Source organism: Psammomys obesus, unplaced genomic scaffold, assembly GCF_907164565.1.
Source record: "Psammomys obesus unplaced genomic scaffold, mPsaObe1.curated_primary_1811, whole genome shotgun sequence".
Lineage (NCBI taxonomy): Eukaryota > Metazoa > Chordata > Mammalia > Rodentia > Muridae > Psammomys > Psammomys obesus.
This window is the reverse complement of record NW_026596162.1, coordinates 1,801,989-1,817,045: the sequence shown is the minus strand read 5'-3', so window position 1 is coordinate 1,817,045 and position 15,057 is coordinate 1,801,989. Positions and strand designations below refer to the sequence as shown.

Sequence of the window (15,057 nt, the reverse complement as noted above, 5' to 3'; positions counted from 1 at the left end):
CCCTATCTTTTACCATCTCCTATGTCCCTGCTGCTTCTGAGGAACATTGCTCAGCAAGTACTCTGAGGCTTATACATGGACTCTATCAAGTGCTGTGTGATCCGACCACAGCAGGGGCTCCAAGGACTACTGCCCTCACTGGGGAGGCGCGTGGCCAGCAAACACGTGCTTCTTGTTGATGACGTTCTTTGGCAGAGGGTCCACAGTGAAGCTGTGGTTGCCTCTGCATTTTCTGGGGTATTCTGAGGTCCGTGTATGCTGTTTACAGGTTGGCTGCTGTATGGGAGCACTTGCTAGGCCTTCCACCACAACCAGCAGAGGAAGCACCCGTCCTTTCCCTTCTTTGTAATGCTTGGTGGCTCTGACAGAAGCTTCTTATTGTCTAATCTCCCTCTTCAAGATATCTCTTCCAGGAAGAGGCACTTGGAGATGTTCCTTCCTTTCAACTGTGTAGGAGGTGGGTCTCAGGGGCACAGACCACAAGTGGTTGTGATCCCTTCCAACAAAAGTCTGTTACCCCACTTGGGAGTGGTGCTGTTGGCAGATGGCTGCCAGCTCCTCAGAAACGCATTAGTTCTGTCATTGTGTTCATGGGTAACATCTTCCTGTGAGGCCCACACACAGTGATAATGGACGTGCAGCAGCCATGCAAGCCCACAGGCAGGGGATGCTGCAGAGCTGTGTGTGTGTCTCAGCAGCTCTCTACCAGGTACTCACTCTCTGAAACTTCCTGCAGAAGTCACCTGAGGAGAACCCCATCCATGACATCACTTTTTGTCTTAGTGCAAGTCTGTATCTGCTTGTCAAAACACAAGCTACAATATAAGCATGAATGAGTACAGATGGATTTGTTTAAACAGTTTGAAAAAAGCAAAACCACAGAAGCGGGGACACCCTTTGCTTTCCTATGCACGCTGTGCCCCCTGAAGTGAAGGATTTTGGATGGAGAGTGGATACCAGTGTTAACCACGAGAGCCGTAAGCTCCTGGGGAATGGTGCTCAACAAACAGCACAGAGTTCGTGGCATTTCATGAAGCAAACCGAACTGTTTGTAGAGCTGGTAGGGGAAGTCCCCACAGAATGGCACACTATATACATCATGTACAACAATAACCCAGCTAGATCTCCTCAGGACGGCTTCTAGAATGAGTTTGTTTTAAATGGTACTCACAGATGCTCCTCCCATAATCTTGGGAAACATAACGGTAGAGCAGCCATCTGGACTCTGTCCGAAGGTGGTATAGGGTGTTTGAAACCAAGCTTTTTCGTTAGCCCAAACCACATCACAAAGAGGCAATATGGATGCTCCTAGTCCAATGGCTGGGCCATTAACTGCTACAATAATAGGCTTCTTAAACTGAATGAAAGTATTCACGAAGTTTCTAAAATGAAAAATAAATGGGGAATTACTGAAAACATTGCATATTTTGAGCAGATGAAAAAAGTCTATCATGGAATTCAATTTACCAAGATGTAAACTCTATGAAAATCATTAAGAGATGAGATTTGCTTAAGGTGCTCTCTCAAGCTGTGGGCCATGGGTTTATTTGCTGTATGTTGTATGTACGGCTTAAAAACAGCCTGGCAGAAAGGCGCTGCCACAAAGTCTGGGCCTGTAGTTGGTAGGGCTTTCTACCCAGTACATCTTGCTTGAGTCCAACCGCATTTCAGGGCTCATGACCAACCAAGGAGTGATTCTGATGAAGTTTGGTTTGGGACACACCAAGAATGTCAGAAGTTGAGTGAACAATAGTGGGCTAGGAATCAGAAAGTGTGGGGTCAGACCCAGCCCTGGTACGTGACTTCTGACCATGGTTAGCTGGCGATAACCTGAATTTATCCTGCACTACACCGAGTGACTGCCGGGAGATAGGGACTGGGTGGTCTGAGACTCTCGGACTGCAGCAGGAGCTCAAAGGACAGCAGTGCCCTTACTGTGGAAGTGCATACCCAGTAAACAAAGCCAATGCTACCTGAGGGCTTGCTTCAGGCTCAGGATGGAAAATCACTTTTCGGATGGGGGAAAAACACCTGGAAGCTGGCTATGTGTTCGGAGATGGCTCCTTGTTACGATTTAACATGGTGGAGCAAAGGCAAAGAACCAAATATAGACCGGAGTCCCTCGCAGGCAGAATGAGCCATAATGGAAGGTCCTAGAGCTATTCATGACTGGATTCTAAACCTGGGCCTAACTCTTAGCACTGTAAAGAGCCAACAAATTGTTTTCCATAACAACAATTTAAAACACTGGAGCAATGAGAACTCACATCTCTGAAAATCATAATACCAGTAGTTTAGGTTGTCCCTAAGCCTAGTGAGGTGACCAACGAAGGACTGCAGAGTTCAGCAGCTTGCCACCAGGCTGACTCCAGGCTGAGCAGAAGATATTCAAAGTTTATGGGATTTCTGACTTGACAAGAATTAAGTCATTCAAATAAATGGTCTTCACTAAGGGTTCCTAGATGAGAAAGCCCGAGGAGCCGTTAGAAAGACCACCTGGGGCTTGCTATAGGAAGAGAGCCAGGCAACCTCTGAGCAGGCTGGTGCTGCAGGCACAATCTTATTGCCTTCTGGAGATTGAGGGTCAGTAACCTGGGCTGGGACTACACGACCTATGCTGTCCCTGACACCTTTTGGAGAGGTGACTGCTAAAATCGTGGTTTCCATGACACGGAGCAGATATTCTTGAAATACGTGCTCCACATCCCGAGAGTGCTGCCATAGTGCTGAGATCTAGAAACCACAATGGGATGGTAATTAATGTGAAAAGAATGATCAGAATGATAAAATAATCAGAGAAATAATATAAGGATTTATAGTTTGTTTATTGCTGCTATACCAGTTTACATAAAACAAAAACCTGTTATAAAGTCTTTTTTTGTTTGTTTGTTTCTAAAGTCTTATGGGAAAAAAAATCTTAAGACTTTATTGTTGCTTGGACTAACTTCAGCTCTTTCTGGAAGGGTCAGAATTCTAGTCTGGAACGAAGATTTCCCCTTTTTATCGGGAACTAACCACTCTGATGTGTCAACCGAGATAACAGATAAAGACAAAGGCCACACAGAAAATCCCAAAACCTGCACGGCATCCTTTCTAGCACAAACTTCTCAGGGTCGTGAAGGATTAGTTTTGCGAGCATCAAGTCAAGATACAATCCTCCCTGAGGGGAGGTCGTGACTCTCCTCAGGCCAGAGCCCCTGAAGAGCCAGTATCATAGGAAGGAGCTGCCTATTTCTTTTGGAAAGACTTGGCTTAAATTAAGCAAAATTCCTGCTGGGAAGAACATTTACTAATTTGGTATCAAAATGCTAGATAATCTCACATAAGGCTGGGGCTGTTTGGAGAAAGTGGAGCAATGAGGATCTATAATTGTTACCAGACAATTTGCTGCCCTTATTCGGCTGAGTTAAACAGCAGCAGAGGTGCCAGCTGGCCCACAGACCTCAGAAGCTAAGTGCTGTGAGCAGACTCCCGGTCCTTGAGCCTTTATTTTTAGTGTCCTGGACACTTTATTATAACACATCTGCAAAGTGGCTAGTGCCAGCAAGGTGTGACAATGGACAACCAGTGTTTAACTCAATCTTCCCCGGTCTCATTTCAACAAACTCACAACGAAGTCCCTTTGCCTCAATTTTAAGGGATCTGAGACAAGGGATACCACAGAAGCACGAGCTAACCGACTGTGGCATGACTCACTCTTTACCTGACCTGCTAAAGGATTATCAAGAAAAACTCCTATCAACAAGAATGTATTGCTTCAAGACACAGGTATGTTTTACTGAAGTAGGATTTGGCTGTTTATGGCAGACATGTGGAGGGTGGAAAACAAAAAGAAAATAAACATTTAAAATTACTTAATAAGTTTAGGAAATGAGATTATTTGAATCTGTCTCAATGCTTTTCTTTCTGTTTTTCTAATCCCAACAGCTGTAACTCATCACTGGAGGGAGAGAGCCTCAGGAAGATTCACATGAGGAGCTCAAGGAAAGTGCATCTGGAAAAAGGAGCCAAACTTTGAGACACTGGCTGGTGAGCTCTATATTTTTATTTTATTTTATTTTATTTTATTTTATTTTATTTTATTTTATTTTATTTAAAACCTGGGCAAGGGCTATGAGAACATATACTTTTCTGTTAGTTTTTATTTAATTTCTACTGGGCCAGGGCTATCAGAGCACACATTTTTCTGTGTGGATCCAATGTGAACACATGGAAAAATACTCAAAGCTGCCATATTTGGGTAAAAATCAATCTCAAGTTCACGCCCATTGATCCCAAATGGAGGCCAAGTGTGAGGAACATCTAAAGTTGTCCTGGAGCAGAGCCTCAGTGGCACAGCTGGTAAGTGTGTCATACTGCTATACAGTTGTTTCACAGGTACCGACAATCTGTCAGGGACTTAGGCACGTTAAGCAAACAACTTAATTTCCAACTGAAAAAGAAGAGTGTGCCACCTACTATACTATACCACAAGCCTGAAAAATATTTAGGAGATCAAAAATTCTGAATATTTAGTAATATTATACAATTTCAACATTCTGAGGAAAAAAGTGATCAGGCTATGATCACACTCAGAAAGACAGCCAGCAGGCACAGTCAATCCTTTTACACTGCAACAGGATACTTGTGCAAGTTTCGTGTCTGAGAACGATACAATGAAGTTTTTAAAAAAACTAAGTTTTAAGTAAGCTTATGATTTTGTGCTGGTCACATTCACAGCCATCCTTGGCTGTCTGTGGCCCACAGGTTGGATGCTCTTGGAACAGAAGGTGGGGAGGAGCCTCCTTTATCCAGGTGTCTGTTAATTTTGAAACTGAACTATGAACTATGTTATGTAAGGCCAAAGCGAGGCCTTGTAATTCCAAGATTTGAGGTTCTAGGGCCTGGAGGCAGTATCTGTGAGAACCATTTGGGTGATCTGTCAAAGAGATGATCTGTCATACTCCAGAGGCACCAACACAGAAAACTGAACAAAACCCCACTCCACCCTGCTGTGTGTTGCCTGGGGGCGCAGAGGAGACCAGGAGTGCCCTGGCGTAACGCTGAGCCTGTAAACTTTCAGAATCTCAGCTCCAGCTCTACAAGGACCTGGGAGTTTGGGAGAAGGTCCAAACTACTTTACCGCACCTGCACACCTGCCAGTCTTTCAATTTTCGGTCTGCTAAAATGAGAAAGGTAAACACAAAAGGGTCCCAGGGGCTCACTTGAGGACAATGTCCTTTTAGAGAAGTGGGCAGGGAAATAGAGACCTTCCGGGTTGGTGGATGGCCTCACAAACCAAACTCACCTCTAAAAATTAAGACACTCTTACTTTTAGCTGCAGTGGTCAGCAAGGTAAAGGAAATGTGCTTTGCTTACAGCGAGATGTGAAGGGTCTAAGGATGGCTTCTGAACTATTAGGATACAGTGAAAATACCAACCGGGGGCATGGATGTAGCTCCACATTAGTAATGTGACATTAAACAACAACAAAAAACTAAAAGAAATTGCCAAGTAATAGTATAACTCACACAAGTAACAGAATCCAAACTAAATTTGTATTACTTGTACGGACATAGATTAAAATGCTTAGGTTGAGAAGGGCATGTTGACTATGCTGTAGACTTGAAAACTTTTGAGAAAGTGGATTTCAAGCCAGGCATGCTAGTGACCTGGATATAATCCCAAGACTTGGCAGGCTCAAGCAGGATCCAGCAAGACCCTGTCTCAAAAAAAAAAAAAAAAATTTTTTTTTTTCTTCAAGTTCTCATCACAGAAGTGTGAGGGACAACTCAAGTGATCTAGCCACTTTACAATGTACTTGTCTGAAAATACAGCTTTTAATCATTTAAAAAATTAAAAATATTTACAACAGGCTGGAAACACATGCAACTAAATAGCATATTTTCTGGATGAGTATAAGAAAATGGGACTTTTAATTGCATTATTTACTTTTCTGTGTGGTTGGAAGGAAATTGGGGAGAACAATATGAAAGAACCACATCCACTGTGTGATCTTATGGAACTGTCTGTCACAAAGGTTGCGAGGACAGCAATCGGCATGCTATTGTTTGAGAGACAATACACAGCACAGATACACAGTAGGCTAAATCATCACAGTGGGCCCTAAATTCCGAGCTCAAGCCAGTCCTGAATTCAGTGACCTGTGCAATTAATTAATTGTCTATTAATTAATAGACAATTAATCATTGTCTATTAATCTTGCTACGTGCCTTTCAGAAGAGATGTACACTTTCCATGAGGCTTGTTCTCTCAAAGACCCTCTGGACCCCAGTGGCTTGCTGGAAACCCCCATTTGTACATACCTGATAGCATCTGCCATCTTAGTGCTTTCTCTCTTCCTGTCGTCTGTGAGGCGCCGTATAAAATAAATAAAGTCCAGACCACAACAGAAGACGCTGCCCACAGCGCTGAGCAGCACCAGCTTACTGTCGTCGGCTGCGGCTGTGCTCAGGGCGCTCTGAACTTCTTTCATCACCTGGAAGTCACCACAAACCCAAGTGGTCAAGAGCACTTTGGGCACAGAATCCGACAAAGCATTTTTTTTTTTTTTAAACAAAGCACTCCTTAATGGGACAGTTCAGGTCTGAAATAAATGCACCTCCACGTTGATGTGGTTCGCCTCACCCACTCTGACTGCAAACACTGAGCACGCTTCATGTTTTCTATAACCAGTGATTACAGTGTCAGGGATGAAGCAGAAATACAAGTACACGGCAAATTATAAACATCAGTGGCCTGGCTGGTCCACACCCACCGTGGGCAGATCTCAGCAGACAAGGCAAGTCACACAGGTATCTTCTGGAATTTCTAGTTTGGACAGCAGGTGGCATATTCAGCCAGTTTCAAGAAAGGAGTTTGGTTCTGGGGTTTGGGCTGTTCCTCTTAGCAACCTAACACAACGAAGACACTGAAGTGCTGTGTGAGTGCACTGGGGGGGGGGGGGGGGGGGGGCGCACCACCGTGCACACGCCACTTGAACGGACCTTCGTGAGGCATTTCAAAGTAACTAACCAAGGCACCCTGCAGTCTAAGGTGGACCAAGGACCAGCCTTTTGTGATTCTGGCCAGATACCTACTTGCCCAAGATGTGCACGCTGGCAAAGAAGCAACCACCAGAATGCAAACCTCTGTGAGGTATACTGCAGTTTAATCACACTGAATTCTAGAGCCGTCACAGAACTGGTTCCCAAACTTTGTCAGCACGTTAGTTACCTTGGGTCACTGAAAGCTCCCTCATCTATTACTACGTCCTGACAAGGACATGTGTCTGCAACAATGCTGATGGCACCCTTACAGCAGGATGACAGCCAAGAGTCTTGAAAGGGACTAAGACCCAGGGTACTTCTATCTGGTCTGAACAAAGAACTCGTCAAGATTCTGATGAATGTGAGCTAATGCAGAGCCCATGTATGTACATTTCCATGTGACTTTAAGGTTGCTGAGCCCATGGTCTACAGATGTCTTGGGGCTGGGGGGTGGGGGATGAAGAGAGGGAGGTTGCAGCTACCACACCCTACTTTAAAGCCACAGTTCCCAAAGCAGGAGAATGGAGTGGCTGCTTAGCACCCTCCTCCTGGGATGTGTCACTGTGGCCACAAGTGTGACACAAAGCAGCTATCATCTCCCCAGAAGGCTTAGAAAGATCAGGAAGAGTGTCACTCAACAAAGCAGGCCAGGACACCAGTCTGGGCATGTCTCTCACCTCTGGGTTTAGAGAGTTATTCTCTGATGATTTTGTGGATAACAAAATGTGGGTGAAGCCATCTTGCTTCCTGACGACAATATCTCTGTATCTGTAGGCGCTCTCTGTCTGCCTCACACTGAAACGCAACCGCTTGTCAAAAGGCTGGTCTCTTCTGTCGTCAATAAATTTCCTTTTCCCAGCTGTCACTCCTGTAACAGACGTCTGTATGGTGGCTGTCCCATTGGCTGTTAGCGCATCCATGAACGGAGATGTACCTGCCAAGAGTTTGAAATCACAGTGGTCTGTGATGTCCTACCATCAATCACCCCCCAGCGTCACCTCCGAATTAGACAAAGATGCCCATTATAAACCCAGGACTTAGCTACTAAAAAAACATCACAAATTACAAGGTTTCCCAGGTTTAGTTTCACTTTTAAAGAAATCACTTTGGTTATCTAGTGTTCAAAAAGAAAAATATTGGACATGCACCCACTGAAAGAAAGTTCCAAAATCTGAGCCCTGTAAAAGATAGGACTTAGAGAGTGGGTCTCAACACTCTGTTTGAGAATCTGAAAAGGAAAACGAGACCGACTGGCAAAGAACTGAAGAGTTAAGGCTATCTCCTGCCTAGTCAACCAATGGTCATTATTCTAAACCCAAGAGGGACCAAAAGAGACAGAGATGAAGCCACATGTCTTGGCAGTCCTATGGAAAAGTTGACACTGCTCCTTGTGGCATCACGGACAGGAAGAACTTTTTCATGTTACCCTAGAACATGCCCGTGAGAGGGCTGCCTATTGGACCCATTCTAGTTTACCAAGTCTTTTTTTTTTTTTTTTTTTTTTTTGAGACAAGTTCTCACTATGTGGCTCTGAAATCAGAGATCTTCCTGCCTCTGCTTCCCAAGTGCTAGAATTAAAGGCATGCACCATTATACCCAGCTTTCAAGCCGCTCCCTGAATCACACAGGTGGGATCTGTTGAAGGACGGCGCTCCTTTCCCCTAGCAACATTTCATCACGCACCACTGCTCCCCAGGGTCAACAGATACTGTTTTTCAACCAGTCTTAGCACATGATTCTTCAACTTTTCTATGCCAGAGATCAAAGCCAGGGCCTCATGCATGCTGGGGTCTACCATTAAGTTACTGACTGACCTTCAGCATTTTTTATTATAATACAGTGGACAGTCACAAAGGAAGAAATAACACCACCGGTGTTAATCTTTGGAATAAAAATCACATTTAGTCTTTCGACAAATCTAAGCAGGTTATAAATGCACACATTTCAAGAATCTAAAAAGCAGGCTGAAGAGATGGTTTAGTGGTTAAGAATACTTGTTCCTGCAGAGAACCTGAGCTCAGTTCCTAGGACCCACATGGCAGCTAACATCTATTTCTGACTACAGTTTCAGAGGCTCCTATACTCTTCTAGACTCTTCGGACATTGGCTGAATGCACATGGTACTCGGACATAATGCTGGCAAAACAGCCATACATGCAAACAGTTAAAAAAATCTAAAAATAAGCTTACCCCAATGCTGATTCTCCCTCCCATAACCTAAAGCTATAGCAAGATAAGTGCTAAAAAGCCTCCCACCCCACTGCAGAACTTCTAGTGACCTTCCAGATTCTTTATATGAAAAGAAATATGAGTCTTTCTCCTCCCTCCATTAAGAACAGGCGCTGGAATGCTAGAGGCGCAGGGTCTTACACATATTGTTGTTTTTGCTTTTGTGGTGCTACTATGCAATTCACTCTCTATCAGGACACTATTTGTTCATAGGAATCACTGTGAGCCGCATATGAATTTATTTTCTCAATTCATACTGGGATAAATGCTAAGGCTCAATGGGTTAATTCTATCAACAGTGGCCCAGCATCACTTCCCAGGCAGGCAAATCCAGGCAACTGCGCATTTCTAGAGGATTTGTAACCCAAGTTTTTCATTCCTGAAAAGAACACCTGACGTCACCTGTCAGGCAGGATGTTGTTAAACAGCTCTGAAAGCTTTTAAGCTTCATTTTCTCTTCTGCTAGATCCTCCCCAACCAGTGCTCAAAACCTGTCCTAATAACTCTGCCTGGAGCTCTCTCACTTGTTCTTTTCAGCACCATTCTTTACTGGCGTGCCCACCACACCTTCTCTGGTCTACACTCACAGTTTCTACTTCTTCCTTGGCTCTCCATTCCCTGACTCATTTCAATTCAGAGTCAACAGAACCAGGTAATTCCTTGAGTACACAAAAATGGACTGTGTATGATTCCGAACTATTGAGCTCAAGTGAGCAGGACAGGGGGCATTCACAGGGGATCCTAGTGGGGAGAGGTAGAGACACTGGCTTTACCAAGGATGAGCACATTCATGGGAGTATGTTCAGAAGACAGGTAGGGACATCTAGGGCTGCAGAGCAGTATATGGAAACTGATGTCCATGGGTGATACCAAGACAGCAGGTTGGGAATAATGCAGGGGGTTTTATGATCAAGTACATTATATGCATGTACAGCAATCCTATAACAAAATTCACGACTTTCTCCAACTGGTATATTCTACCTGTTTAAAGCACAAAGCTTAAAGCTAACAATGAAGATCACTGAAGGCTGAACAAATGCAAGCAACTTGCCAGACATGGTATTGCCAGCATTTAGAGGAGATAGAGGAATGAAGATTTCTGTGAATTCAGGCCAGCTACAGCTACACAGTGATACCCTGCCCAACCACCCATCCACCCACACTCCTACCCTCCCATAGAATAAGTACAGGCTCACTGTGCTAGAGTACCCTGCGGATTTCAGATTCTGGGGTCACTGTTATTCATCTGTGATGAACAGGAGGCACATAGCCATGAACTTAGATAAGAAGAGCTTATAAGACTGAGCCTTGACACTCCATACCACCACCACCTCCACCACCACCACGGTAAGTCCCTGCCTATCCCAATTGCCTATAGCATTTGTGCCTCTCTGCTCTTACTCTATAGACAGTCAAGCCATGTGCTTTTATACCCATTCAGGCCCACTTCAGGACCTGTGAACACATCATTCCCCTGCCTAGAATACCTTGTCCTAGAGCTTTAAATGGCTAGCTCGTGCTGTTCATCTAGGCATCACCTGCAAGTCTTTCATATACCTACCCACCTTGCCCTGCGCCCTCACCATCACCATCTATACTCCCTTTATAGGGTCCCTAAAAGTTGTTTTTCATGTTACACTTTCATATATATTTACAACTGGTACACAGGGTCAGAGCTGTATCACTACCCTGTAGCCCTAGGGCTCATACCACCCAAAGAACCTTCAGTTACTCAGCAAAGTCCAGTTATCACAAAGCTAATCCAGAGGCAGCTGGTTCAACACCCTGGAGCAGAACTGCCCCCTATATTGCAACTGATTTTAAAAGGAGGCTCTGGAGAAAGCAAGTACACAAAGTTCCCAAGACTCAGAAAGCTCCCCCCAACCTTTTAAGCTTCACAAGGCCCCCTCTCCTCAAGGTGAAATATGCAACAGCAACCGCTGGGGAGAGGGCACTCTGAGCTGTGGGGCTGCCTCAAGCAGTGCAGCGAGGTCCAGGAACATAGCTTTCTGGTGATGCAGTTGCCCCTGTAGTAACCCTAATAAATGCACTGGGCTTCCTTAGTGAGATGGGTGGAGGCCTCATGCTAAAGCTCTTTGTCCATGCTCCATAGTAAAATAACACGTGTGACCAACGGCTAATGACCAAGACCCATGAAGAACTATTTTATACACCATAAACAAAAAATCCAGGGACTGGCAGGGTAGCACTTATGAAAATGGCAAAGTTGCCTCTGAGAATTAAGGGCGGACACTCCTGACCATCACCGACAATCCCATGATTTAATAGCGAAAAATTTGTCAAGGAAACATACATATTTCCTTTTGAACACGTTTTTTCTTTTACTAAGGAGCAAAAAAGATACTTCCGAACATGGGTGTTTAACCCACTTAATACCCCAGCCACAAAGGGGGCAGGTTTCTAAAAATGAATGAAATGTTTCCAACTTAGGAAGGTGTTGTGCTCTCTTGTATCTGGTAGTGACTGGTGTTTTGGTGTGAATTGACAATGTTCCTACCAGACATGTTTTTGAACGCCGGGAGACTAAAACCTTTAGGAGAGAGGCCACACACCGGGAGGCAGGGACAATACCTGGGCAGACCTTTTTAGGTGATACCTGCCCTTGGGTTCTGGCCAGTTCTCTCAGTTTTTTGTTATACCAAGATGTGAGTAGGCTCCTTCTGCTACCATGAACTGAGTGGTTTCCATCATGCCTTTCTATTGTGATGATTGAAATCCCCCTGAAACTGTGAACCAAACCCTACCTTCTTTAAGCTATATGGACTACAGCTCTACAAAAACAACTAGCACAACCAGCAACTAACACAATATGCAAGCATCTGTCTCCAGACCCCGGACAATAGCAGGGAGGGCAGCCTTCTACCCAAACACTGATGTGCATACAGACATTATAAGGCAGAGCAAAGAGAGAGAGGAAGTTCTGTAACTTCTGAGATTCCACTGAGTCTTGGACCAATACCAGTCTGGATATACGTAGGGAAAAAATATATTAAGTCTGGTAAGAAACAACTTTTGAGATAGGTCAACGCCTAGAGACCTAAATTGAGTAATCTTCAGTTTATGGAGGGCTGGGAGTCTTCGGAAGGTCCCTCTGCTCCCCATGACAGATGATACATGCAGAGCAAGGCACAGTCACACAGCAGCAGCACTAATCTGGTGTAAGATAAAGGATGAGTGGAACTGCACAAAGCTTACAGCAAGCCAGAACAAAGCTAACACTTCTGAAAGATATGTGATGGGACAGAAAGATGGTTCAACCGTTAAAAGAACATACTGCCTTTGCAGAGAGTCTGAGTTTGGTTCCCAAGGGCAGGTGGATCACGTTGCCTGTAACTCCAGCTCTAGGTAACCCAATGCCTCTGGTCCCCACTGGCACCTGCATTAATTACCACACACATACTCCCGAGTGCTGGCACTAAAGGCATGCACTACCACTTCTTGGCTCACAAATTTTTAAGTATATAGCAAGATCCAATGGCCTAAATTGTAAAAACCATAATATCCAGCAAACAACCCAAGGCTGACAGAGTAGAAAATCAGGACTGATATCTGAGATTACACCACTGAACAGGAAGAGACTCCAAAATGAGAAGTGATGAGATTAACAGAAAAAGACATTTCAAATTTAATCATCTTCCATATGTAAAGAGTAAAATTGGAACAAAGACTTATGGGGGGGAGGGATTCAGACATGCTAAGTTGATAGCCCACCACCGTGCTGGTCAGCCCCTAAGCACCCCAGGCAGACAATACTGATACAGTACCATCTAATTAGCCACTGGGGGGAAAGAGGGAGGAAGTCTTGCTCAGCACAATGCTCCAATAGCTAGGACTGTCTAACAAGGGTCCACACAGAAACAAGTTATAAAATGTTCTTGTTTCTAACTCCTAGATGTGTGTCATAGTTAGCTTCAGCTGTCAACTTGACAAATCTGGGAAGAGAACCTCAATTGAGGCATTGCCTACACCGGCCTGGCCTGTGGGCATATCTATGGGAGTGCGTTTCCTTGATTGCTGGTTTATGTAGGAGGGCTCAGGCTGTGGATGAAAGGCAGCTAAGCAAACTAGGAGGAGGAAGCCAGTAAGCGGCATTCCTCTATGGGCTCGGCTTCAGCTCCTGCTTCCAAATTCCTGCCCCGAATGCTGGCCTTGGCTGCCCTTGACCATGTGAGATGTAAGACAAACAAACCCTTTCTTCTCCAAGTTGCTTTTGGTCATGGTGCTCATTATAATGACAGAAAGCAACCTAGGACAATGTAGTTCTTGCAAATGTGTTTCTTAGAGAGGTAGAGCTAAAAGAGAAAAGAGCTGTATCTTTAGAAGAATGAGTTTTAAGATTAGAAAATATGTTTTTAAAAAGATCATGCCTCTGTGGCTCAGGGCAGATACTTTAGAAAGAAGAGCTCGATGGTTTCCGTATTTTGGGAAAGCCAGAAACCTATGGACCCAGGACATTTAACAAAGATCATCTGGGATACGTGTGCATCATGCGTGCGTGCACAGGCCCAGGCAAATCATAAATCTGAAGACCTGGGGTGTGGAGACTGCAGACAGAACAACTCTATCTTGAGATGTCTAAGAGACAGAAAGGGAATGGCGCCTTTAACTAGAGCAGAAAATAGTAACCACTTGGAATTATCACAAGAGAAAAAAATTCCACCTCTCCCTTTCATATCAACAACAAAATGAATAAAAATCATTTAGAATATACTGGAAATAAGGATATCTTCAAACGGTGTACTGTTTAGAAAAACACTATTTCTCAAGAAGAATCTCTGAGCAGAAACGAGACAAACAAAAGGTAACCAAAAAAGATAATCCCAGAAGCAGCTACCTCAGCAGCACGTCTGTTCAAGTCAGTGTTCTGTGGCTACAGCAGGAAAGAACAAAGGCTGGGCTGGCTGCACAGTGCTAGCCTAGCACTCGTGAGGCCCCGGCTTCACTCCCACAGAAAGGTCTGGTTTATCTCACGGTTACGGAGGCCTCAGGCCGTCATCAACTGGCCCTGTGTGTGTGTGTGTGTGTGTGTGTGTGTGTGTGTGTTGGGGGGCTGTGTCAGGGCAGCACACCTGGGTGAGGAGAGCATGTGGGGCAGGCAGTGCTCACCTCATAGTCAGAAAGCAAGGAATGAGGTTCACATGCACCTTGAGGGCAGGATCCCAATGGCCTTGACCGTCCACCAGACCAGACAACACATGGGATGTTGGGGAGGGACACTGTAGCTCTGAAGTGCAGCAATTTCTAAAAGCCCAGTTTGGGGTTAGGCAGTCTAAGTAACAGCTATCACTAACAAAGGCTTCTACAACCCAGGTGTGACAGAATGATGGAACAAAAACATACTCTGGTTCTGTGGCGCCACAACCCTGTGTCACTAACAGTTGCTTAAGAGCAAGAAAAACAAATACACATTACATATTCTAATTAATAGAAAGCACACATTAAAATATATCAACAATAGGAAATGAATTTTGGAATAAACTTAATCTTCATGAAATACACTAAATAAGGCCACATATGGTGGCATATATGCCTTTAATCACAGCACTCTCGGAGCAGTGGAAGGGGTAGGTAGGTCTTTGCCAGTTCTAGGCCAGCCAGGGTTATACAGTGAGTTCAGGCCTGCCATGGCTACAGAGTGAGATCTGTCTCAAAAACAAACAAACCACAATGAATAGATGCCATCAAAATTTTGTCAAGGAATACTAAAAAAAAAACATGATTCTAGAGAACCTTGCATACTTTTCATCTTCCAATTTAAGTTCTAGTAGACTTCAAATCA

The 15,057-nt window shown here is 44.4% G+C and overlaps 1 protein-coding gene across 1 annotated transcript in view; it reads right to left on the bottom strand.

Moving 5' to 3' along the window:
- Positions 1-15,057, bottom strand: part of Cdyl (chromodomain Y like) — a 134,641-nt gene that overhangs the window by 9,049 nt on the left and 110,535 nt on the right. Inside the window, exons 3-5 of the mRNA XM_055595257.1 lie at positions 7,706-7,962; positions 6,306-6,478; positions 1,172-1,382 (exon numbers count right to left, since the gene is read on the bottom strand). Coding sequence (XP_055451232.1) covers positions 1,172-1,382; positions 6,306-6,478; positions 7,706-7,962 — 641 coding nt within the window. The remainder of the gene's footprint in view (positions 1-1,171; positions 1,383-6,305; positions 6,479-7,705; positions 7,963-15,057) is intronic.